The sequence below is a fragment of the Ambystoma mexicanum genome, chromosome 8 (assembly GCF_040938575.1).
Source record: "Ambystoma mexicanum isolate Mex_15411 chromosome 8, UKY_AmexF1_1, whole genome shotgun sequence".
Classification (NCBI taxonomy): domain Eukaryota; kingdom Metazoa; phylum Chordata; class Amphibia; order Caudata; family Ambystomatidae; genus Ambystoma; species Ambystoma mexicanum.
The window spans coordinates 994,259,004-994,285,943 of NC_090929.1; the positions used below are offsets into that span (position 1 = coordinate 994,259,004).

Genomic DNA, 26,940 nt, shown 5'->3' on the forward strand with positions numbered 1-26,940 from the left:
GTGTACGCTGGTTGTTGCTCCGCTTTCCGTGTATCCAAGATGTCGGGCGCATCCAAACCATCTGACGCAGAACACGTTTCGCAGCAGCCAATGAGCAGAGACGACGTGTGTCCGCGCTCATGACGCCAGCCCCTTAGCCAATCGGTATCTTGTTCGTCGACCGAACAGGGAAGTGTGACCGCGGAGCAAACATAGATATCACTAATTATTTTAGACACACTTTTTCATAATTATAAAGAAACATACTGCACGTGTGGTGACCAAATTTACAAAATCACGCTTTCTGGACCAAGCCCCTACACCTGCCGCAGATTTAGTCAAAATCCGTCCAGCGGTTAACTTTGAAATGCTGTGTACATGACCTTGTTCGCCGCATCAAACCCAGGCTCCATTATGCCTGTCTATAGCCTCCAAGAGCCTGATTAAGCCACCAGGGCAGCTCATTGATCTGAGTACACCCCAAAGCTTAGGCCTGGAAACCTTGTTGAAGGTCGAACTCAGGTACTCTGGTCCATGATGGCCAGGTATATATTCAACAGGCCATAACTAGATGCAGGTCCCCAGTCCCAGTCTGAAGATTGAGTATCAGATCAAATGGAATTACAGACTATCCACTCCTCCAAATACCCCAAAACTAGCCCCCCAAACACTTTAAAAGACGTGTTCAGGAGAGATATGGGACGACAGCAAAGGGGACTTGCACTATCACCCTTCTTAGAGATGGAGAAAATGATCTTTCCAGGAGAGGGGAATTACCATGGCTTTCAAAATTGCTTTAAAAAATAATAGTCAGGTCCCAGTGATCTTTGAGGTGCTGAAGAAAAATCAATTTGGACAGCATCCGGGCCTGAGGCCTTATTGTGGGCTTATCCCAATATGGCTGGTCTCACATCCTTTAGTTTGTATTTTGTATTTGTATTTTATTGATTTATAAAGCGCCTTACGCCAAAGCGCTGTACAAACAACAACATGATACATAAAACATGAACGATAAACTGTTGAAGCATAACAATATGAATCAATCAAACAACAAAACAATGGAAAGAGCAATTAACTGAAAGGGGAGGGGGGAAAGGGAGAAGGGACAGGTTGGGGGTGGAGTGAAGGAGGAGGACGACAAGAGGGGGAAAGGGAGGGAGGAAAAGGGGGGTAGAGGAGGGGAGGGAGAGAGTCAGGGAAAGAGAAGAAGGGGGAAGGAGAAGGGGGTAGGGGATTCAAGGAGGAGGATGGAGAAGAAGAGATTTCAGGGAAGTGCGGAAAGGGAAGGAGGTAGAAGAACGGATGGCAAGAGGAAGGGAGTTCCAGTGTAAAGGAGCTAAGAGCTGGAAGGAGCGAAAACGGGAGGAGGCACAGGGAGGAGGAGGTGAAGTGAGAAGGAAATGGTCAGCTGATCGGAGGGAACGGGAGGGAGAGTAGAAGGAGAGAAGGGAGGAGAGATAGAGGGGCAAGACCATGAAGAGATTTGAAGACAAGACAGAGAAATTGAAATTTAAGTTGTGAGTGAAAAGGAAGCCAGCCAAGGTAGGAGAGAGAGGAAGAGATGGAATCACGGGATGTAAGGAGACAAAGGGTGCGTACAGCATATTGGTAGATAGATTTAAGAGGGGCAAGGTGAGAATTAGGGAGTCCAAAGAGTAAGGAAGAGCAGTAGAAGAGGCGGGAGAAGATAAGGGAGGAGATTAAGAGTTTAGTAACGTGGAAAGTGAGAGAGGGGCGGATTTTGCGAATATTGAAGAGGTGGAAGCGGCAGGAGCGAGAAGTGAGGGAGATGTGTTGGGAGAAGGAGAGAGAGGAGTCGAAGAGAACGCCTAGGTTGTGAGCCCGAGAAGAGATAGGGACATTGGAGGGAGGGAAGTGAATGAAAGGGGGAGGAGAGGGAGGGCGAAGAGAGTTAGAGGGAAAAAATAGGACTTCTGTTTTGTCGGTATTAAGAGAGAGAAATCGGGAAGACATCCAGTTCTTGATGCCAGTGAGGCAGGAAGAGAGCTGTAGGTGGAGGTCAGTTGAGAAGGAGGAGAAGAAGAGGAAGAGTTGAGTGTCGTCGTCATAGAAGTAGTGAGAGATGCCAAACGAGGAGCTAACAGGGGCAATGAGGGAGGTGTATAGAGAGAAGAGAAAAGGGCAAAGAACAGAGCCTTGGGGTATGCCATAATCAAGAGGATAGTTAGGAGAGGACCGACCACCCAAGGAGACTGTAAAGGGGCGGGAGGAGAGGTAAGAGGATAACCAGTTGAGCACGGAGCCTTTGAAGCCAAATGAGGAGAGAGTGTGAAGTAGGAGGGGGTGATCAACAGTGTCAAAGGCTGCAGAGAGATCAAGGAGAATAAGGATAGAGGATTGTTTAGCATGACGGGCAGTAAGAAGGGAGTTCAGAATAGAGGTGAGAGCAGTTTCAGTGGAGTGTTTAGGACGAAAGCCTGATTGGGAGGGTGGTAGGATAGAGAAATTAGTGGTGAAGGTTGAAAGTTGAGAGTATGCAAGGTGTTCGAGAAGCTTGGAAAGGAAAGGGAGAAGAGAGATAGGTCTGAAATTCGAGGTGAGGCATGGGTCAGCAGAAGGTTTCTTTAGTATGGGGATGACCGTGACATGTTTAAAGGCAGAGGGAAAGGTAGCGGAGGAGAGACAAATGTTGAAGAAGGAAGTGAGGTAGGGGACAAGAAGAGGGTAAATCTTAGGGATGAGAAGGGAAGGGAGAGGGTCAGTAGGGGCAGACGTGGGATGGGCTTTGGATAGGAGGGTGGAGACTTCAGAGGGGGAGACAGGTGAGAAGTAGGACATACAGGAAAGGGAAAGGGGGAGGCAAAGAAGAAGGGAAGTCAGAGGTGGAGGTGAGAATTTTTTGCCGAAGGGAGACAATCTTAGAAGAGAAGAAATTAGCAAAGTTAGAAGGAGAGAGTGAGGAATTAGAGGAGGGATCAGGAGTGGGGGGAGAGAGGAGTCGAGAGAGAGTTTGGGAGATGCGGCGAGGGTGAGTCGTTTGAGATTGGAGTAGGTTAGAGAAATAAGAGGATTTAGCTGAGGCCAGACAAGAGTCGTAGATGGAGTGATAAGAGAAGTAAGAGGTTTGGTTAGATAGCGAGGGGGTTTTGAGCCAGAGTCTCTCGAGACGTCGGAGAAGGCGTCTCATAGAGAGGTGGTGAGGGGTGAGCCAAGGTTGAGAGGGTTTCCGTGTTGGGCGGAAGGACGAACGAGGATAGAGATAATCAAGGGAGGATGAAATAGCAGATGAAAGGGAGGAAAGAGCATCATTCGCTGATAATAAGGAGTAGTTATGGATAGATGGTAGAAGAGAAGTGCAGGTGTCGGCGAAGAGAGAGGGGTCAAAGTTGCAGAAGTCGCATCATGAGTAGACTGGAGCAGAAGGGTAAGGTGAGGAGGAGTGAGGGAAGGAGAAAGGGTTGAAAATTCAGCGACCACGCCAGAGGAACACTTGCCGGGACCTCAGACTGGGCTGGATACAGGTCTGCAAAACGGTCCACCAAGGCGGGAGCAAATTGATATGGTGCAAAACCCTTTGGGATGTTGGTCAACTAGACATATTATTTTCAGGAAATCTGTAATTAGGGGTCCCGCTCCCAAGACTTTATGTTTTGCCAAACAGGCGTGCCCCAAATCTCTGACACCTTTGGAGCCCCGTTACTCCGTGAAACCATGTCTGCCCAAGATAGGATCAAAGCGTTTCATTACCTCACGTTCCCGATCCCTCCGACAACGCTGGGGGTTGCCCTGGAAACGTTGGTTGCCAGATCACCTACGTGCACGGCTACGGCGTGTACAACGTTTTTCCTAACGGTCATGTGACTTGGTATAAAGCTCCGCCCTAACTGCAGAACTCTGCTTCTGAATTTCATTTGGAGCTTTCATCTTGCTGTTACTAATGCCCTGGTATTTTCGACCTTGTTTTGCTTAACGGATTGCTTTTGGATTATTCTTGGCTCTTTAATTGATATTCCAGGAACTCTTGACTACGGAACGAACGACCACCCCTTTCAGCCTAACGTTTTTCTGCTTTGTCGCTTTGGAACTTCACAGCCTGCACGTCCCGATCCTTTGCTGTTCACGGAACTACCCAGCTGTTTCCCCGTTTCTTTTGGCAAGCACGTAACTCCCCACTTCTACTCTTCTAAGGAACTCATCTACACCTTGCTGGGATTTCACCTAAGGAACTTTTCACGTACTTCCTTATACTTTTAGGCGTCCGCGTGCCGGCGGGTACAGGTTTAGGTTGGATTGTCCTTTTTCTTCTGGAACTTCGCTCCTCAGACGAACTGTCCTACATCTTCTGGGATTTCCGCCTGGGACATTCACTGCTGGAACATTTTCTCACGGACTACACACCAAGACTGGTTTCTGGGATATTCTGGGTTTCCGCCTTGTCCTTACCTGCAATCCTTGCCCAGAGGTGTTTCCACTACGTGAGTTTTTTAGGATTATTTTCTGACATTGTTTATTCTTGCTTAATTCAACGAACCCAACTCCTGACACTGTGTTCTCTGTCTAGGCAGCTGTGTTCCGAGTCACCTTTCCTCTTCCGGGCAATTCCCCTTCCAAACAGTCCATTTGTACTTTTGGAAGTTGCATTGTCAGGAAGAATTCAACGACTACACGACGCGCTCAACTGACTACTGGTCTCTTCACCAGGTCTACTTGGGTGATTCCTCACATATTCAGAAGCCGTATATTATTACCATGATGGAATCGACCGACGAACCGTTGGCAGCATTGGTCCAGTTGGTCGCTGGTTTACGCGCAGACATGACTGCGGCTCCTGACGCCACCCAGCGTCGAATCAACGCCGTACAGGTCAATTTACAGGCGGGTGGTGGTGCTATTGCCCCTCCCTCTGGTTCTGCTTCTGGGGCAGGTATTCCTCGACAAGAGAAAACACCTGTTTACATGACGGTGCAGTTTCCCTTAGCCCCTACGGAACGTTTCATGGGGGATCCGAAGACGTTCTGCACCTTCATCAACCAATGCAGGCTACATTTTTTATGTTGTCCTACGTCTTTCCCTGATGCCACTACCAAAGCGTCTTTTGTGTTATCATACTTAGGAGGAACAGCAGCAGTTTGGGCTAACCCTCTATTTGAGCAGGGTAGCCATCTTTTGTACGACTGCAATGCTATCATCTCCGCTATGTCCCGTGTTTTTGACACTCGGTACAAGTCTCAGGCCTCGGACTTGGAGCTGCTCTCTTTGCAACAGAAGGAGATGCCTTTACTGTCCTACCTGGCCAAATTTAATCAATTGGTAGCAGAGACAGATTGGCCTGAGGTAAAGAAAGGGGCTCTGTTCTATAAAGGTCTTTCAGACTCACTTAAGGATGTGTTGTCTACTGTCCCTGTGATCCCTACTGCTTTTTCTGAATTGGTGGACTTGGTTCTTCAAATCGATGTACGAAGGGCAGAACACAAGGGAGAAAAGAGGATGGTCCCCTATTCAACACCAGTATCTAGTGACCAGAGCCATGTTAAACCTGAACCTATGTACCGTCAGGGCTTCTCTGTCGCCTGAAGAAAGAGAGACTCGCATGAAGAATAATTTATGTTATTACTGCGGTTCCTCAGAACATTTCTTGAGACAGTGTCCCAAGAAACCACGTAAACAGGGACACTCCAAAGCTTGGCAATAGAGGGAGCCCCTTTGTCGAGTCACGCTATTACGGGCTCTGAAACTATGGTTTTGTTTTCCATTCCCATTAACATCCTCGCTCCCTTGGGGGTTTCTTGTTCTGTCGAGGCAATATTGGATTCAGGGGCAATTGGGAATTATGCAGATAGTCAATTTGTTCGGGACCATGCTATTCCTTTGATTCCCAAGTCTTCTCCTGAATTGGTCAATGCCGTTGACGGCACGACCCTGTTATCAGGGTTGGTTACCGAACAAACGGTGGACCTCCTCATGACTACGTCCTCTGGTCATACCGAAACCATAGCATTTGATGTTATTGCAGCACCCCAATTTAAGCTCATCCTTGGTTTGCCTTGGTTAAAAAAAGCACAATCCGTCAGTGGATTGGGCTGCCGGGACGGTATCTTTTCACTCAGAACTCTGTACTACGTCTTGTGGGATACCAGGATCCACGACTTTGGGACCCAGTACACATCTATTGGATTTCGCTTTGGTCATTGGAGCTGTCACTACTACGGCATTGCCTCAGGAATACAGGGAGTTCAAGGACGTCTTTGACAAGAAGGGTGCAGAAATCCTACCACCACATCGGCAATATGATTGTCCCATTGACTTGATTCCAAATGCCACGGTACCCTCTGGTCGTGTCTATTCTCTAACACAGAAGGAGGATATTGTGCTAAAGGAGTACTTGGACAAGTCCTTGGCTTCTGGCTTTATTAGGTCATCTCATTCTCCGGCTGAATCGCCTCTTTTTTTGTTCCTAAAAAAGAAGGCGATTTGCACCCTTGCATCGATTACCGCGCATTGAATGCAATAACCATTCGCAACCAGTACCCGATCCCGCTTATCTCGGTTCTTCTAGACCAGTTGGGTTCTTCTACAATCTTCACTAAATTAGATTTACGGGGCGCTTATAACCTGGTCAGAATGCGGAAGGGTGACAAATAGAAAACAGCCTTCAAAACTAAGTATGGCCTTTATGAATACTTGGTTATGCCATTTGGCTTGAGTAATGCCCCTGCTACATTTCAGTTTTTTATCAATGACGTTTTCAGTGATTTACTCGATCAATATGTCATTGTATATCTTGAGGATATCCTAATCTATTCTCTTGACTATGATACTCATGTCCAACATGTATCCACAGTGCTACAAAGATTACGAGACCATCATCTCTATGCTAAATTAGAGAAGTGTACCTTCCATGCCAAGCACAATGAATTTCTAGGCTATGATATCAGGAACTAGGGAGTTGGAATGAGTGATTCCAAAGTAAGGGCTGTTCTAGATTGGCTTGCTCCTACGTCTACTAAGTCCTTGCAGTCCTTCTTAGGATTTGCTAATTTTTAATAGATGTTTTATACGCTCATTCTCTGCCATTGTAGCCCCATTGACTACCCTTACTAGCCCTAAGAATGGGTTCAAATGGACGGAGGAAGCACAGACAGCATTTGACAAACTAAAGACAGCATTTACCTCTGCACCAGTCCTCCAGCATCCCAAATCTATGCAACCGTTCTATGTGGAGGCCGATGATTCAGATCAAGCAGTCGGTGCGGTGTTATCACAGTTTTGTAAGGATATGGGTTTTCTTCATCCTGTGGCATTTCATTCCAGGAAACTCGCTAAATACGAAGCAAATTATACTGTCACCGAGCGAGAACTGTTGTCTGTGCGTGATGCTTTCAAGGTTTGGCGACATCACCTCTTGGGTACTGATACTCCGGTTCAGGTCTATACTGACCATCGTAATCTGCTTGCTATGCAATCTGTGAAATGCACCACAGCCAGACATGCTAGATGGCACGAATTCTTTTCATAGTTCAATTTTCAGATTACGTATCGCCCCGGAACTCAACATTCGAAAGCGGATGCTCTTTCAAGGAGTTATGGGGATAACTCTTCTCCCAAGGAATTTGGCGGGTTGATGTTACCCAATCAGGTCATTTGCACTTGTACCTTGAAACCTTCATTAAAGGATTCCATCAGAGAATGGGTTTCGGGGAATCCCCCAGAGATAGGGCGGTTTAATATAGAAATTGTTGACTCAATGCCTTATGTCAATGGTCGTCCGTTTCTTCCAGACATCGATTCCAGACGAACAGCGTTACATTGGGGACATGACTTTGATTTCAGCCCATTCCGGTCTGCGTAAAACCTTAGAACAACAAGAGATGGTGCTGGTGGCCTTCAATGCAGAAAGACATTTCGGAGTACATCTCTACATGCGCCGTCTGTGCCCAGTGTAAGTCCACAACCATGAAACCCATGGGATTGTTATGTCCTCTTCCGGTTCCGCGCAAGCCATGGACTATGATTTCTATGGATTTTATAACAGAACTCCCGTCCATCCAAGGCTTCGATACCATTTGGGTGGTGGTCGATTCTTTCTCTAAACTTGCAGTGTTTGTCCCATGCCAAGGGTTACCTACAGCACCTTCTTTAGCAGATCTGTTTCTTCGCCACATTTTTCGCTGTTTTGGTTTACCCGACATCATTATCTCCGATAGAGGCTCGCAATTCACCTCACGTTTCTGGAGGCATCTTACCACGTCCCTGGGGGTTGATGCGAGGTATTCTACTGCTTACCATCCAGAAACAGATGGTTAAACGGAACGATTAAATGCCACACTCGAGCAGTACTTGCGTGTCTTGACTATGCAGCATCAGGAGTCTTGGTTGTCGGTATTAGTGGCGGCCGAGTTTGTATATAACAACTCGGTTCATACTTCCACAGGTTCTTCTCCTTTCTTTGCCTTGTATGGTTACCACCCACGTTCTTTGCCATTGGATCTTCCGGTATTATCAGATAATCCCGCAGTTCAGGACAGTCTTAGAGACATAGCCACTCTACATCACCAGGTACATTGTCGTTTAAAGGAAGCCCAGGAACGTTCTAAGGAAAACGCTGATCGACATAGGTCTCCCGCACCCGATTATCACCTGGATATGTTGGTTTGGCTTTCCACCAAACACCTCCGTATCCCCATGAGAAGTTGTTTAAAACCCAGATTTGTTGGTCCTTATCGGATCAAAGATATTATAAACCCGTCTGCGGTTAGACTGGAGTTACCGGACAAATGGAAGTTCCATCCGGTCTTTCATGTATCTCTTTTGAAGCCCTGTTCTGAGGGTAGCAGGCTCCCCGTTCATCCACCTCCGATCAGGGTACAAGGTGAGGAGGAGTATGAGGTGCGTGCTATCCTTGCTTCTAAGATTTTCCGGGGGGTTCGGTATTTTCTCATAGACTGGAAGGGTTATGGTCCTGAAGATCGTACCTGAGAGCCTGAATCTAATGTGCATGCTCCGGTTCTTTTGGTGCAGTTTCTGGCCTCTCAGAAGGGGAAGGCATCTTTGGGGGAGGATACTGTCAGGAAATCTGTAATTAGGGGTCCCGCTCCCAAGACTTTATGTTTTGCCAAACAGGCTTGCCCCAAATCTCTGACACCTTTGGAGCCCCGTTACTCTGTGAAACCATGTTTGCCCAAGATAGGATCAAAGCGTTTCATTACCTCACGTTCCCGATCCCTCCGACAACGCTGGGGGTTGGCCTGGAAACGTTGGTTGCCAGATCACCTATGTGCACGGCTACGGCGTGTACAACGTTTTTCCTAACGGTCATGTGACTTGGTATAAAGCTCCGCCCTAACTGCAGAACTCTGCTTCTGAATTTCATTTGGAGCTTTCATCTTGCTGTTACTAATGCCCTGGTATTTTCGACCTTGTTTTGCTTAACGGATTGCTTTTGGATTATTCTTGGCTCTTTAATTGATATTCCAGGAACTCTTGACTACGGAACGAACGACCACCCCTTTCAGCCTAACGTTTTTCTGCTTTGTCGCTTTGGTACTTCACAGCATGCACGTCCCGATCCTTTGCTGTTCACGGAACTACCCAGCTGTTTCCCTGTTTCTTTTGGCAAGCACGTAACTCCCCACTTCTACTCTTCTAAGGAACTCATCTACACCTTGCTGGGATTTCAGCCAAGGAACTTTTCACATACTTCCTTATACTTTTAGGCGTCCGCGTGCCGGCGGGTACAGGTTTAGGTTGGATTGTCCTTTTTCTTCTGGAAATTCGCTCCTCGGACGAACTGTCCTACATCTTCTGGGATTTCCGCCTGGGACATTCACTGCTGGAACATTTTCTCACGGACTACACACCAAGACCGGTTTCCGGGATATTCTGGGTTTCTGCCTTGTCCTTACCTGCAATCCTTGCCCATAGGTGTTTCCACTACGTGAGTTTTTTAGGATTATTTTCTGACATTGTTTATTCTTGCTTAATTCAACTAACCCAACTCCTGACACTGTGTTCTCTGTCTAGGCAGCTGTGTTCCGAGTCACCTTTCCTCTTCCGGGCAATTCCCCTTCCAAACAGTCTATTTGTACTTTTGGAAGTTGCATTGTCAGGAAGAATTCAACGGCTACACGACGCGCTCAACTGACTACTGGTCTCTTCACCAGGTCTACTTGGGTGATTCCTCACATATATATACTTTCTATGGCTAGAAAAAATGGGTATGCAGTTATTTACCAGCTCTACCCGTCGGGTAACGAAAGGAAGTAGCTGGCTCTGTATAGCTGGTCTTAAGACCTTACTCTATTTGTCAAGTCTAAGATTGGATACTGCCTCCAGACAATTTATACCAAGAAAATACTTAAATCCAAAATGTTTGGATTGGGGGAGTTTTGATTTCCTACATTACACACATGCATGCCATGAACAACTTCTAAAAAGAAATGGAGTGGAAGCAGCTTCAGCTTTGAGTCTCCTGGGGTCCCGCGGCCCGGGGGAGCCTGGGAGACTCAGACTGAATCCACAAAATCACAGCAATTATAAATACAACCGGGTTGCATTTATGAATGCTGTGGTTTTCTTTTTAAGCTTCCCGGGCTCCTCCGTTTCGGAGGAGCCCGGGAAACTTAGAAAGAATACCACAGCAATCATAAATGCAACCCGGTTGTATTTATAATTGCTGTGATATGCTAAGAAAAAAATAATAATAAGCACTTACCTGCATGCAGCCTTCCTGCCTGCATTCTCTGCTCTGCGGCAATAATGAAGCAAAAGCCACCTGCTGGTAGCGTTTTTTTTTTTTTTAATTACAGCTGGCTGGCTTTTGCTTCATTAGTACTGCAAGGGCAGAGCTTACAAGCACAGGAGGCTCATCCATTTCACAAAATGGATGCCTCTTAGTGCTTTAAATTTTGGGTTTGAACCGCATTTGCTCAAAACTTTACATAGGAACTTTGTCTAAAAATACTTTTTATATATATTTTTTGATTATGGGCCATCTTTTTAGCCAATACAATTTTAGAGTGAACTATTCCTTTAAAGGGATAGTTTCCTTTAATGACTGTCTTGCTTTACCACAGACATGTGTCCACATCTACAAGCAAATTGAAAAAAATAAAATAAAAAGATGTGCCCCTTTTTCCTCTGCCATCTTCCACCAGTCCTGGGTTTCACCATCAGTAAAATCATCCAAATTGCTAGCACACTAAGGATTCAGAGGCCGATGTGGAGCTAGAGCCATACACCTCTTATATATCTGCACGAAAGCCCCCCACTCCCAACTGACTGTTTGGCAGTCTTTTTTTCAAATATGGACAAATTGAAGTGGAGAATAAAATGCAAGGTTAAAAAATGAAGTATACTGAAACACTTGAGGCTATTTTCTTTGGGAGCTCAGCTATTGATTGGGTGCACTCAATTTTAAAGAAAGATACACATGACAAATATTTGTGGTAGCATAAATGGATTTTTCGGTACAGAACAATGTTTGTAAGGCGCAATAAAACAATGGAAACAAAAACAACTTGCTAACGATAAAGAGTACTATTCTGAAACAACTTGAACATAAAAGTGAAAAAAAGGAATACCATTGAGCAGCAAGCATGCTCCAAAGTCCTTATTTCTAAGCAAACAGAAGAACATGAGAGATGACAGAAGAAGCAATGGACTCAATGAGCATCCATTTCTTAAAAAAGAATGGGTTAGCATCATTTTGTGCTTCACGTGTATTCAAAAGGGGGCTATGCCAGTAGAGATTAGATGGTGGCAGGACAATCTAACATAAGAGACCTCTACTATTTTACAGGTTCAGGTTAAAATATAGGTTTCAGGAACTCATTCCTATCATAACAGTCATTGATACTTGAGTTCAAATGCTCCAAAACAGGCTGACAGATCTCTTTATGATCCAAATTTGCACCACATTTGCATCAAAATGGGAGTTTGCTAATCTTCTGTTCACTAGATATTTCCAAGTGATATATAACACTGAATAATAAAATAAATATTAGTACACTGTTCAACACTTTTTTTAAAAAAACAAACGAGGTAACGGAAAAAACCTAGCACATTCAGTGCTAAAGAGTGACTTCATGAGTAATAACAATGAAGGTTGCAGTTCTTTTAGATTAGTGTGAATGCTTTTAAAAATAATAAAACATGAAATACCAATGCCTACAAATACAGAGTGCACTAAAATGAAGTAATGTCCTTGTTTAAAGATATTGGCCCTCATGGCCTCATTATAGATTTCCCGGTATCCCGCCGGTAATTTCCAGCGTAATACCAGGAAACAGACCAGCTGTTACCGACGCTGGATATCCTGGTAATTCCGCAATATTCCATGTGCTGATAACGTTGGTCATTACTCATTCCATGGGGGAGAATTGTTGGTATTTCCAGCGCTGGTGCCGGAAATACAAGCTGTTTTTTGCAGGGGGGTCTGATTTACACCCAGCTCTTGGCTTAAAATAAATCGGTGAACCCCCCACCAGCAAAAATTTAGTTTTGCGGTGCAGGAAAAATGGCAGTCACAGAATTACAACCACTTTTACTAGCACCTTTCCTGCACCGCAAAACATGAGGGTCATTGTGTGTAACAAGAGTTACATTCTGTAGTGCTAACAATATCAGGATAAGTGAAGATTTGTACAATGAATTACAATGTTACTTACCTAGGACAGGATCTATTACATGTCTGGCAGGATCTTTATTGTCAGTGGTTGATCCTGAAACTTCATTTGATCGAGATGAGATGGACTGGCTTTTGGTAATCAAATTGGCACCAAAGACAGAGGGATTTGCCACATGAATACTTGTCTGCTCAGGAATTGACTTGGCAATAGCCAGAAATAGCTGCATATCATTGTAGGATAATCGAATATCCAGTGCCTGTGATTGAATCTAGTAAAACAAAAATATATATACATTTTTAAAGGAATATTTAAAAAACAAACTTACATCAGTAATAATATTCTCAATGTTAAAAGACAGTGTGCGTAAACTGCTAATAACTAATCTCTGGTTTCTGTCCGGTCATATAAAGGCTGTCCTCCCAAGGCAATAGATTAGAGCATCATATCTATGGTTAAGGGGACAATGGGTGCCGCACATACGATTCAGGAGACCAATTCATATCATACATTTACATTTAATTGGATCAGCATCTCTTTGAAAATTATCTAGCTAGCATGTATATTCAACATTAACTCTCTTAACAATGGGCAAGCATTCCAACATCATACTGCAGCCATATTTTTCCAGTAAATGTCAGATCTACTCTTCAAATATAATTCAATCTTTTCTTCAATAAACCTAGAACTCGGAAGAAAGTCAAGCTTGAAGACTGCAATGTCTTTCTTGGCAGCAATAATCAATTGTAATGTATTTAGTTTGGTTTGGATATCAGTCTGTCAACTATCACAAGTAAAATAAAGAAGCATTACAAATTAAAACTATTTAAAAACAAGTCTCACATGGCAAAATCTCCGAAGGCCTCCAAATAAAAGCCCATTTAAGTTAAAGTATACATAAACCTTATATGCCAGTCTTAATTTTGTTTTCATAATTTTTAAAGCAGTTATAAAAATAAATCAAGTGTACAGAGGTTGTTTTGTACCTTAAGATTGTTCAGCAAATGGATTGCCTCCCTGCGAGAGCTACAGTTGCCATTACGCAGAAGTTGAACATTTTATTTGCATTATTTGGTATAGCTAACGTTTTCACAAATACAGCAATTAAAGGACTGGTGATTTGGATATCAATCTCCTCTAGACTCCGATCTACCACCCTCACCCAAGCGAGGTATATTTAGCTACGTCATTTCCTTTCCACAGCTCCTCACACATTCCCTGAACTTATATTGGAGACAGTGCTCATTAGGTGAGCCCCTCATTGCAGTTCCATCATGATGGCTAGCTAGGTAAGTCCACTATTAAGCACCCACTTGACTTGTCCCTTGAACCATCTGATTGTTTCTTCAGCTACCAGGGTGATATGAACAAGATGGCAGGCCAGCATGCCGGAAACAGCTTGCCACCTATTTTAAGGGCCAGAATGTAGCAAGGTCCACTTAGCAGTGCCCTTACTGGCACGGTCTGTCCTATGGCTCGCCGATTAACGCTATTAGCACCAGCAAACCTGCAGTGCAGGTGCTAAAGGCTTGCACACACTTAACAAAATACAACAACGACAAAAGGGAAATTTTAACTCCTGGCATCCCATATTAGACTGCATCCATACATCACAGGCATCCTCTTAGCAGACGGGGAAAGCAAGCTTCACTTTACGCAGATGCTATTCTTTTGCCCCTGTCCCAGAGCTGGCTTTGCCACATCTGTTATCTGTTACAGAATAATATGGCCACTTATCGGGTTACAAAATAAACTGGAGTACAACAGAGGTGCTCAACTAGGATGCTGACCCTCCAACCCCCTTCAGACAAAAAATAAATAAAAATAAAATGCAAACAAATGCAAATAACAGCTGTTCCTGGAATAAAAGCAACAAGTAAACTAACCTTTCTGGGAATTAAAGTCAAGAACACAATAGACACCAAGTTTAAAGCTAACCAGGATATAACCATAGAAGATATTGAGAAAGACAAAGCGCTGGTCTACCCCCGCCCCTTTTATTAATGGGCAGAAATTCCCTTTTTAAAACGGACTCAATATCTCAGCTTTTACACCTATTTTCAATGCTCCCAAAGATGATTTCTCAGAGCTATTTTAAGTGTCTGTGCAAAAGCATGGCAAGGCACAGAGACTGTATGCATGCCCAACTGGATCGAAGTACCAAAAACTCTCATTCTCTTTCCCCTGTATGCTTCATACCTAGCCAACTTGCAAAGGCCAAAACAACGAGCACTAAATGGCAAGAAGACCAGAGTTTAGAAGTTAGCAAAGAAGAATGGGCGGGGGGGGGCGGGAGGAGGCTCTAGAGAGATGGTCTACAGATCCGATGGATGCCAATACTAGACTGATCTCTTACAAGATAACACACATGGCATACTGGTATCCAACATCCATACATGCAGCCAATATATCACTGCGAGCCTACTGTTGGAGCGATTGTTAACAAGGTTACATGATTACCCTTTAGTAGCTACATTCTGCATAAAGTAATCCCTTATGTTTTTGAGATTCGACAAGATGCTTTCATAGGCCTGGCAATATTGGGTCTTCCTAGAGTTCAAGTTATTCCTCAACACCAGCCAGAGAAATTGAGACATTTTACCTTGACAAATGCTAGACGAATCATTATGAGACACTGGAAAGACAAAAAACAAGCTCTTTTGGGAATGGTCAGATCTTATGTTACAAATGCAGCTTTTTAACATATTATTTTAAAAGGAACATTAGCTGAAGACTAAGCCCTACCCACTTGGGACAGGTTTTTAAAATGTACTTTACAATCTAATTCCTGGTCTGTTTCCTCACAAATGAAATGATCTCCCAATTGTATTATTTTTTTATAGTCTAATTCATAGCCATGCCTTTTAATGAACACTTTTGTCTTTTTTCTTTTTTAATGGTTTATACAAATATTTCTGGTTAAGAATGAAAAGCTAAAAAAAAGATATTCTTAAAAAAAGGAAAAACAAACATGTCATGAACCCTGTGACACCGTTTTGGTGAAAGGGAGTTTCAGTGTTGATTATGGTAACATCCATAAAGTTGCCAACTCATTGATTGTTTTGTTCTTTACCATGACCATCGGATTAACCAGTGGCGGCAAGTCCCTGAACGCTCACACCAGAGGGAATACAAACCGCTAGGGAAGAAAGGCCCAAGTCGATCTTGTAAGGATAACATGTTTTAATCTCACACACAGATGAGAGCAACAGCTAAGAACTCTGCAGCTAAGAACGTTCTGTCGAAAGAAGGTGCAAGCAGAGGCTTAAAAGGAGATACATTGTCATAGTGACACAATACATACAGTAAAAACCTGCGCAGCTGGTTGGTGTGCACCTATACAGGATCCGCCTGCCCCATAAGGGATGCAGGTTATTGGTTCCAGCCCAGCCCGTCAGTCTTCCAACACGTGGGTGCTGCGAAGATCATCCTCTTCTCACTGGCGAAGGGCAAAGAACAAATTAACTACACTCCTAACACAATGCTACTTTATTATTATACTGTGCACCTGAGTGACCGCAAGACTGGCACAACGGAGGTTCTGGGGCGCACACACACACACACACACACACACACACACACCCCCTACCTCCAAGGTCTCCACCCTCGTTTTGAACTATAAAGTATCCCTCCCACCACCCCGCAATACAAATCATATAATTGTAGCTCAAAGACATGTCTGTCCGCTTTGAACATTTCCGGACTTGTTTCTTTGGGGTTGGTGGTCGAAGGGGGCACCTGGTGCCATGGAAATCAGGGATCTTGAGGTTTAGTCAGTTATATGGGCTATAACTCGTGGTCGCCTGTGGATGGGCCGGGTCATGCTTTGACCAGGCGCCTGTCTATGATCGCGGCTTTGTATGGCACATTTCTTGCGGATAGAAAAATATCTTTGCAACACTGTTAGACCAATGAACGAGATTTATGGCGGTCAGGGGTGTGGGTTGTCCTCATGGGAGCTCGGGCATGGCTGGAGACTTCCCTTGCCTCACAATTAGGACTTAGTGCATGAAATGCTGCATTCGGCACGCTGGCCTTGTCTCCAAACTAGGGTTAACATCTACACAAAATAAGGAGTAAGTAAAAAGGAGACCAAGCCGGTGACGGAAGCCCCTGCGCCACAGTGGAAAAAAAAACTCTTGGCCACAGCCACACAAATGGCTACAGAGCAGAAGCCAGGGCATGAGCTGCTCCCCGGGTTCAACTTGGTAAGGGGAGTACATTATACTATCAAGGGAGCGCATCGCTCACTTGGAGCTTGAGCGACAGGAGTTATAATATCAGTACCAGCCCTGGCACCGGGAGTACAAAGAGTGTGCTGGCACCCAGCGGCTGTGTGGCACGGCCGGAAGGGCTGAATCAATTAAGCAGACTGCTGGACACAAGGCCCTATGCGGCATACAGAGGAGAGTGCCACAGGAGACAGGGGGACGACACCCGGTGGAGACCGAAAGTACGCACCAAAAAGGCCCAAGAAACAGCAAAGCACAGTGCAAGGTGGCCTCTCGTGAAGTGGCTTAACAACATTGCTAGGGGGAAGAGCAGAGCATCCAGCAGACAAGCATGGAAGCCAAAAACGGCTGGGCAGATGGAATGGAGATGCAGTAGGCCCCCACAGATACTACCAGCAGGAGCAGCTATAAGCTGCACTAGAGGGGACTACCATTACAAGAACAAGTTGACACATGACCAAGCGAAGCGTGCATTGACACTGTGCAAGCAGCTGTTTCATCCAAAGCCAACAAAGGGAGTCAATCCTCTATAGATACGGTTGCTAAGCCTGCTCAAGCAGTGTACAGTGCAAATATGACTGCTCCACTGACCCAAGGGGCAAAAGCCCCCGTGAGCGGAGATCAAAACATTTTGGGAGCCATAGCAGCCTTGAAGTCCTCATTGGAGTTCAAGATAGACGCGATCAGTATTGACGTAAACCTCCTGAGACAAGATGTGAGGTCCTTGGCGGAACGCACAAGCACGTTGGAAAAGGAGGTGCAAATAAATAAGACTACTTGCAACGAGAATACCAAGGAAGTTTCAGTGTCACAGCAACAAATTCGGAACCTGTAAAACAGGATCGGAGGAAGCAGGACTGGCTAGGAGGAACAATGTGAGAATTATTGGGCTCCCGGAAGGCGAGGAGAGCGCAAAGCTAACAAACTTCATAGAGACTATGCTGCTGCAGGAAATAGGACCAGGGGCCCTCACGCAAGGCTTCACGGTGGAGAGAGTGCACAATTGACAATAAGGTCATTACCTGAAGCACGACCTCAGCCGATAATATCCCGGATACTCAATTATAAAGATAGGGAGAAAATCCTCGACGCGGTACGATTAGTAGAGCGTCGGCTAACATTACGGCATACCCAGATTACACATTCCTGGTGCATAAACAGAGGATGGATTATACGGCAGTCAAGAGGAGGTTGCGGGATGCAAACATCAAAAACATGCTGCTGTATCCAGCCAAACTGAAAATCATATACCAAAGTCTCTTTGAGACTCCAAAAGAGTAAACGGATGGATGGAGTGAACCTTGTGGACGAGGCGGATGTTCAGCCGAGAGGCGTGACGGACAAACGGGAGGGTAACGCCTAACAAACATGACATTATTGGGCATGTTCGTAAAGTGGAAACTTGGAATTGCCATTACAAGAATGTTTAATAAGCAGGAACCATTGGTGCAGGGCCTCACGAGGACGGCACGAGGAGGAAGCAGCCTACATCCAAACTAGATTAGAGTAGTTCGATTACTAGCAGTTAGGTATCCTCCTGCTGCACCCCTAATTCCGGTACTAGTAGCGGGAACAGGGGAGAGACGCAGGGATGCCTGAGCACCTAATATGGAGCTGGGCAATTGTTGGGAAGGGGGGCGGGACGTGAGTTGGGATAGTTAGAGGGGAGTTGGCCTACAGATACGCACAAGAGTGGACTACTGAATGCAACGGGTGGAGGATGAGAGCAGACATTTTTGGATGGGATGGGGGACCTTAAAATAGTAACCTAGAATGTCAGGGGCCTGAACAGCTATATTAAGAGAAATAGGGTAATTGCATATTTGAGACACCAAAATATGGATCTAGCTCTCCCACAAGAAACTCATCTCACTAAGGAAAGGCAAGACACCCTGGCACAGAAGTGGGGATGGTGGGGGTGACTTTGGACTCAATTTATTCAGCATACTCCAGAGGTGTCCTAATATGGGTGGCACAGACAGTCCCATTCAAGGTCCTGCAGACCTTCTGGGACACAGATGGTAGGATGATTGTGTTACGGGGAATATTGGAAAAAACAGGAAATATGCGTTATCAATACGTATGCTCCAAATCACGACACAGCAATCTACTTTAGATCCCTATACCCCTTGATAGGCTTGTACAGGGACAGTGCGTTGATTTGGGGGGGGGGATTTAAATTTTACGCTGGACCCCACAATAGATCGGATGGTAAATGTACTCACCCAGCCCCTTCAGCTAAAGCTCTAAACACGCATTCCAGTTGGCTGATGTGTGGTGAACAGTGAACCGGCAGTGCAGAGTCCACTCTCATTATACGACTCCCAAGACCTCTATACAAGGTTAGATTATGTGTTAGGGGGGGAAAGAAGCTTCGGGCGAGTTCATAAGGGCAGAATACAAAGCGAGAGTCCTCTCAGATCATTCCCCCTTGTTGGTTCTGTGGCAGCTAATTTCCCCCCGGGCTAGGTTCCCAACTTGGAGACTTAGGGTTGAGGCACTTAAGGATGCTGGGTTTCGGGAACATCTGAGGAAAGAGGTGAAGGAATATTTTGAGCACAATGCAGGCTGTGTGGAATCAGCAAGTACACTGTGGGAGGTCTTCAAGGTAGTGGTGAGAGGGGCGGCTATAGCGAAGTCGAAAGGGATGCAAGATGTTATTACACGGGGATCTCCAAAAATCTGAAGACAGATTAGAGGCCATAGAGCAGTCAGGAGATAGGTCCCTGGAAGAGGCCAAGGAGGTGTCCTGCCTACAGAAAGAATGTCGAGAACATTGGAACAGGCTTAGCAAGTTGAGTTATAGGAAGTATGTAGAAAGACAGCATGCTGAAGGAGATAAGCCAGGACACATGTTAGCTTGGCTTTACAGAAGTGAGAGTAAACAAGAACCAATCGGAGCAATTTTGGGTAGAGACAGTGAATTATGTTAAACGCAAGATGGGGTGAATACATGTTTTTATGATTATTACAAGCAGCTATATAGACAGTGTGACACTTCAGCAATGAATAAGCATTGTTGGAGATTAGTCTCCCCAGGCTAGACACGGCTGAGAGAGAAAGTCTGGAAAGTCCCATCACTATAGAAGAACTAGAGAATGTCATAAAGGAACTACTGATGGGCAAAGTCCCAGGAGCGTATAGGTTTCCCAGTGAATTTTATAAAGAATATAAGGTGGAAGTCTTGGCTCCATTATTAGCAATGCTGAACGAGGAGCTGGACACGGACTGGTTGCCCGGATCCTTGAGAGTCGATAATTGTTCCCCTGCTTAAACCGAACAAGCCGGTTATGGACTTTGGCTCATACAGGCCCCTCTCATTATTGAATCAGGATGGGAAGATTCTCACAGCTTTAATGGCAAACGGGCTTAAACCGGCCATTGACAAGCTGTGGTAATCAGGACAGTAGCCAAATTGGAGCTTTGTAGACCTTTATTACACAATGTCTTAACCAAGGTAGTTGGACTCCAGGTTGACCCCACAGTTACTTCACTGTGAGGGAAAGGCACCAGGAATTCCTCTTCTCTTTAAGTTTCTCCTACTCTCACGGACCCGGATAGGCCCACCAGTTGCTCTCACTCTCCTCTCCTTCTCCCTGCAAAAAGCAACAAAAACGCCATTAGGCCAGTCCCTTTTATACCTGGTGTTTGGAGGGAAAAAGGACCAATCGGGACTAACTTTCCTCCCCCCATGTTCGATTGGTGGGGACTCTAGACACCCACCCTCTATAAAAAGTGCTGCCTCCTCCCCACCTCCTCCTTTGGTCTGGCTGCTTGGTTCTGGCTTCCCCTCCCTGTTGTCAGCCACTCCCCCTTCCTTGGCCCCGCCCCCCCAATATGGTGTCTCCCTCGAGGACTGCCTCCCGGAGGCCCGTCCTGACTGAGGCCCCCTGCTGCTGGTTGGTGTCTGCCCTGCATTAGGTAAGGAGGGGGTTCGGGTTGATTCCCCCTTATGGGTTCCTACCCATCTGTCTGGCGCACCTCCGACGCCGAGCGGTCGGCACGAGTCGGGCCCTCTAGTTCCCGAGCCTCGCCGCCGCTCGCCGCCGGAGGCCGCCGAAGTACACTCCGTTCGCGGGTCTCCCAGCCGCAGCGCCAGTGAACCCGGTCCTCGCGGGCACACGCGGCGCTGCGGCTGTGAGCACCCGCGGCGCCGCGGCTGTAATGCCGGCACTGTCGCGGGACGCCGACAAGGCTCTCCCGTCAACAGGGAGACCTTACCGGCGCCCGCCCCCAGCGTCGCGCCCGCCCGCGGCATAGCGGGCTCCCCTGTCCGTGCGTCCCGCTCCAGCCTCACATCCTCACATACCCCCACCACTGATCCAGGCCGGTCGGGCCGGATCGGACATCTGGATAAGTAATCCGCCACCAGCTGAAAGCTGGCAGGTCTATGCAAGGTAACGAAGTCGAAGGGCTGAAGGGACAGGAACCATCGTAGAACTCGTTGGTTGGTGTCCTTGTGTCTCGCCAACCACTGTAGCGGTGCATGGTCGGTATATAACGTAAACTTTCTCCCCAGTAGGTAGTACTGCAATGAATCCACTGCCCATTTAATGGCGAGACATTCCTTCTCGATAGTGGAATACGCCAACTCATGCGGAAGGAGCTTCCAACTGACAAAACAGATCGGTCGCAGGAACCCGTCTACCTCCTGCGTCAGGACCGCCCCCAACCCCATGCCAGAGGCATCCGTCTGCAGAAAAAAATGCTTCTGGAAGTCCGGGCATACCAACACCGGGTGGGATGATATACAGTGCTTCAGCCCCTCAACGGCCAGTATGGCTGCGTGATTGGTTGACAGGTCTGGGGAACCCCCGTTTTTCAACGCCTCGGTCAGTGGCGCAGCCAGGGAAGAAAAACCGGGAATGAAGCATCTATAGTACCCTATAAACCCCAAGAAGGCCCTAATTTGTTTTCTGTTAGTCGGTACTGGGATCCCCTGAATAGCCTCGATTTTGGACACCTGTGGTCGAATCACGCCGCCACCGACTATATGTCCGAGGTACTTGGTTTCCTGGGTCCCTAGTACCGATTTCACTGGGTTGATGTGGAGTCCGGCCTGGGCCAGGGTGCCGACCACCTTGCGTAGATGGGTTAGATGGTCATTCCATGATGCGCTGTATATCACAATGTCGTCCAGGTAGGCCGCGGCGTATCGGTCGTGGGGCTGTAAGAGGACGTCCATCAGCCTCTGAAAGGTGGCCGGAGCCCCATGCAACACGAACGGTAGCACTTTATACTGAAAGAGTCCCTGGGGTGTAGCAAATGCGGTTTTTTCTTTGTCAGATTCCCGTAGTGGGATCTGCCAGTATCCCTTGGTGAGGTCCAAGGTACTGAGGTAACGGGCAGCACCAAGCCTTTCCAGCAGTTCATCCATCCTGGCCATGGGATAGGCTTCGTATTGGGATATCAGGTTGAGTTGCCTAAAGTCCATACAAAACCGTACAGCCCCGTCTGGCTTGGGTACGAGTACGATTGGAGAACACCACGCACTGGTTGAGGGTTCAATGATATCCAACCTAATCATCTCTTCGATTTCTTTCTTAATGATCAACCTTCGGGCCTCCGGGATCCTGTAGGGTCTCAGCCGGACTGTCTGTCCGTTTAGGGTTTCGATACGATGCTCCATTAGGTCGGTCCTTCCAGGTAAATGGGAGAAGGTGTTGCGGTATGGTTTGAGTGTCTCCCGTATCTCGTTCTTCATGCGTTCAGTGAGTGTTTCACCCCATTGCACCTCATCCAATTGGCCGGTTGCGTGTAACAACCCCGTATCTTGGGTGGCCAGAATATTGACCGGTGCAGGCTCGGTCCATTTCTTTAGTAGGTTTATATGGTAAACCTTATATGAGGGGCTTCGGTCAGGTTGGTGTATCCGGTAATTCACTGGTCCCACCACGTCCTTCACCACATAGGGACCTCTCCACCGAGCCAACATTTTGTTCGTACTGGTGGGTAGTAACACCAGTACCTTATCCCCTGGTTCTAGCTTTCTTAGGCGACAGCCCTTGTTGTATGTCTTCTCCTGTCGGTCTTGGGCTATACTCAGATGGGATTCCGCTAGTCCCCTTAAGGTAGATAGATGGTTCTTAAGGTCCTCAGCGTACTCGGTGAGGGATGTTTCCTTAGTGTTTTCCCAATCTTCTTTAACCAGATCTAGGATTGTTCTGGGCTGTCTTCCAAACAGCAGCTCGAATGGGGAGAATCCTGTTGAGGACTGGGGTGTGTCCCTTAATACCATTAGGATCAGGGGTATGACTCTATCCCAGTCCTTTCCCTCCGGGCCTGTTACCCTCTTCATCATTTTCTTGATTGTTTGGTTGTACCTCTCCACTAACCCATCCGTTTGGGGGTGGTAGACTGAGGTACACAGCCTTCTGATCTGTAGTCTTTCACAGACTTGTCGCATGACAGCTGACATGAAGTTCGTACCCTGATCGGTGAGAATTTCGGTGGGTAGGCCCACACGTGCGAAGTAGGGGATGAGCTGGTCACATATCTGGTTAGCCGACGTCCCCTTTAGGGGGAAGGCCTCAGGGTACCGGGTGGCATAGTCCACAATGACCAGCAGGTATCGATATCCACGACTGACTGGCTCTAGCGGGCCTACCAGATCTATGCCTATTCTTTGAAAGGGTATGGTGATCAAGGGCATCCGCTGCAGAGGCGCTTTGGCTGGCTTTTCTCCACTCGTCAACTGGCAGATTTTGCATTCCTTACAGAATTTCGCCACCTCCCCATAGACCCCCGGCCAGTAGAAACGTTTTAGAATGTTTTGCTGTGTCTTTAGGGAGGCCATGTGGCCGCCACAAGGGTGATTATGTGCCAACTGGAGGACAATGCCCCTGTGTGTTTTGGGCAGGAGTAGTTGTTCCCTCCGTGCACCTCCCTCTTCCTGGAAAACCCGATAGAGTAGGCCCTGTCTAGATGTAAAACCGGCTCCCTTGGTCAGGTCTGGGTCCCCATTAGTGATGGCCCTTTCGCGTGCCAATGTTAAGGTAGGGTCCGTCAGGGTTTCTCCCCGGATGGAATCCTCATGGTCCTCTGGGTTCCAGGCTATCCGTTGGGTGGCATACATGGATGCGCACTGAGCAAGGCGAGCTTCCCTTCTTTTCATAGTGGGTCTCTCTCGTCCCTGGGTGTTCGGGGGGATGGGCTCCCTGGCAAAAGGTGCTTCTTCCCACCATCACTGCTCTAGGGCTTTGATAGTCTGGTGGAAGTGGGGTAGATCGGTCCCAATCACCACTGGGGCGGGTAAGGAGGGGAGGACGGCAGCTTTCATCTCTGTAATATTAGGGCCCACTTCCACTGTTATGGATTTCATGGGGTAGGTCCTCACATCACCATGTATACATCGAATGGGGATACTAACATTGGCGAGGTAGGGAGAATCACTTACGGTTGGTAGTACCGCCGTCTGTCGACTTCCACTGTCGAGTAGGGCCCTGGCTTGGTTCCCGTCTACCCGGACGTCCATCTCGTAGAGACCTTGGCACCTTGGTCGTTGCTCTGTCCTCATGAATCCGATCTCCATCGGCTCGTTGCCTCTCTTCCGGGGACAAAACCGGGCTATATGGCCCCACTCGCCACAGTCATAACATTGCGGTTGTCGATATCCCGTGGACAACTGGATAGATCGTGGGTTGGGACCGCTCCTTTTCTCCTCGGATCCATAAGGGCGTCCTTCCGTTGCTCTCCATTTGGGAAGCCCTCCTCGCAGGCTCTTGGTTGGGAGGGGTTCCAACGATGGCATCGGATTGCGAATGGGAGATCCGTCTCCAAGGGGTTTACCCGCTCCCCCTGCCTTTTGGTAGGCCGACGCTATGTCCACCGCCTCAGATAAGGTGGGCCTGTGATGTTGTCGGACCCATCTTTGCATCGGAGGGGGTAGGGCCTCAATGAACTGCTCGAGGGTGACTTTATCTAAGACATCTTGGAGGCCTGTTCCCGGTACTTGTAACCATTTCTCGGTGAGATCTTGTAACGCTCACCTGATTCCCGTAGAGGCGCCGGTCTTGACTGGGCCTATACCGTATCTTCAAAGGTGATGTGTAACACACGGCTGGCTCTTTGGGCTGGACCTCTGTGCACTGTATGTCTGACTCGAAGGGTAAGATGTCTGTAGATAGAAAATATGGGATTAAGGAACTGGGTTATTGAATGTCTCTCTCTTCTTCCCTTTCTCTTCTCCTGTAGAACCCCAAAGGTTAACGCTCTCACCTTAGGTAAGTGAACGCTGAGCTCTCCATCTGCCTCGGGGCAGGGTGCTGTAACCAGTTTCTTCACTGGATAAGGGGAGCAGGCCTCTTGACTTCAGAGGACTGCTGTCCGTCGTTTACTGCACGAACGGTAAATTTCGAGTAATTCTAATGTCTTTAAAGTCTTTAGTAATGATGTTTCTTGTTTTGCAGGGTTCCGGCGATGGCGGATGACGGGCTGAAGTGAGTTGAAGATGGAGCCCGTGTGATGAATAGAAGCGCCTGGAAGCACGTAAGTAAGCGCTTGTTGCCTGCTTCACGATGCGCTCTAACTGTCTTTTTATTTTGCAGGTACAAGTTCGGAGCGGCTGCAGGGTGCCGGAATACCCACTGGGTTAGATGTGGAAAGGAGTAATGGCACGTGAGTATTAAAGTTCCCCAATGTCTTTAAACGCACCTTGTTTTGTCTTTCAGATGCGGGATGCAGCGCCGAAGGCCTCCGGAGCGTGCGAAGAGTTGGTAAGCTTTTGTCTTTCAGATGCCGGAATGCAGTGTGAAGACCTCCGGAGCGCACGAAGAGTAGGTAAGCCTTTGTCTTTCAGATGCCGGAATGCAGCGCGAGGCGTTGGTGACAGCCGATGGACCAGGTAAGTGAAGAGCTGTCACTGAAGACCGTAATGCTAACCTGTTCTTTCTTGTCTTTATAGGTGTTGCTGAAGACTGGATTCAGGATGGTAAGCCTTTTTCCTTAGGCCCAGGATCAGATGCAGAAGACACGATGAGCGTTCTGCTGCAGAGGATGTAGAATAACGCAAAGCAAGATTCATCCATCGGGTGTGGTTTAAATAGCCTCCTGTAGTGCTTAGGTGTCTCCTTCCACAGCCACGCCTAGGTAAGAAAAGAGTTCCTGCTTTCCAGAAGAGTTCCAGTGTTCTGAATCTAGGGAGTGGCTCCTGCCCCACCCAACAGGAAAAGTAGTTCCAAACAGAAGAGGATCAGAGGCTCAACTGGCAGGCAAGTAAGCAGCATGGTCTGCTGCAGGTAAGTCCACCCAAGCATTATGAGCCCGGGGCTTCCAGCGCTGGGACTGGGCATATTTATGAGCCTGGTGCCACTGGCGCCAGGACTGGGTCCAAAAGGTCCCAATTGGGACTGGTTGGCACTCGGAACCTGGGTTATGGATCTGCTTCCAAGGGAGTTGGGAAAACCCTGACCTTTTGGAAGCAGAGATCATGACAGATCTTTAACCCAGTAGAAGAGTTGTCGGGGGTTCTCCCCCGGCTTGAGTTTAGTGTCGCGCAGCCTCATTCTGTAGGCCTCTTCGTCAAGTCCTAACCGGTCCAATACCGCCTTTTTGATTTCAGCGTAAGGCGTGGTTCCGTTTGGGTTAACGGCCTGGTAGGCACCTTGCATGATGCCGGACAAAAGGGGAGCAACATACTGGCCCCAGCGGTCCACCGGCCACTGAGCGTTTCGGGCGATTCTTTCGAAGGTGGTGAAAAAGAAAGCCGGGTCTTCGCCTTCCTTGAATTTTTGCAACACTGCGGAAGGGACCATGGGCAGGTTTCGGGTGCCGGTGACAGCATCCGTCAGGTGTTTTATCGTCTCTTGGTGTTTGTCCTGAGAAGTGGACTGCAGGGTACTTTGCAATTGTATGGCCTGCTGAAAGGCTTGGCGATCAGCGGCCGCCTGCTGGGCCTGCAGTTGGAAGAGCTGTTGTAACTGTTGTTGCCCTTCTGATAGTGTCTGTATTATTTTCTCCATCGCGTTCTCACTATCCTGCCGACTACGCCACTTGTGGTAATCAGGACAGTAGCCAAATTGGAGCTTTGTAGACCTTTATTACACAATGTCTTAACCAAGGTAGTTGGACTCCAGGTTGACCCCACAGTTACTTCACTGTGAGGGAAAGGCACCAGGAATTCCTCTTCTCTTTAAGTTTCTCCTACT

The 26,940-nt window shown here is 47.2% G+C and overlaps 1 protein-coding gene across 1 annotated transcript in view; it reads right to left on the bottom strand.

Annotated features, from left to right (window-relative positions):
• VPS13D (vacuolar protein sorting 13 homolog D) overlaps positions 1 to 26,940 on the bottom strand; it is a 3,263,180-nt gene that overhangs the window by 1,632,464 nt on the left and 1,603,776 nt on the right. Inside the window, exon 34 of the mRNA XM_069610908.1 lies at positions 12,606 to 12,834. Coding sequence (XP_069467009.1) covers positions 12,606 to 12,834 — 229 coding nt within the window. The remainder of the gene's footprint in view (positions 1 to 12,605; positions 12,835 to 26,940) is intronic.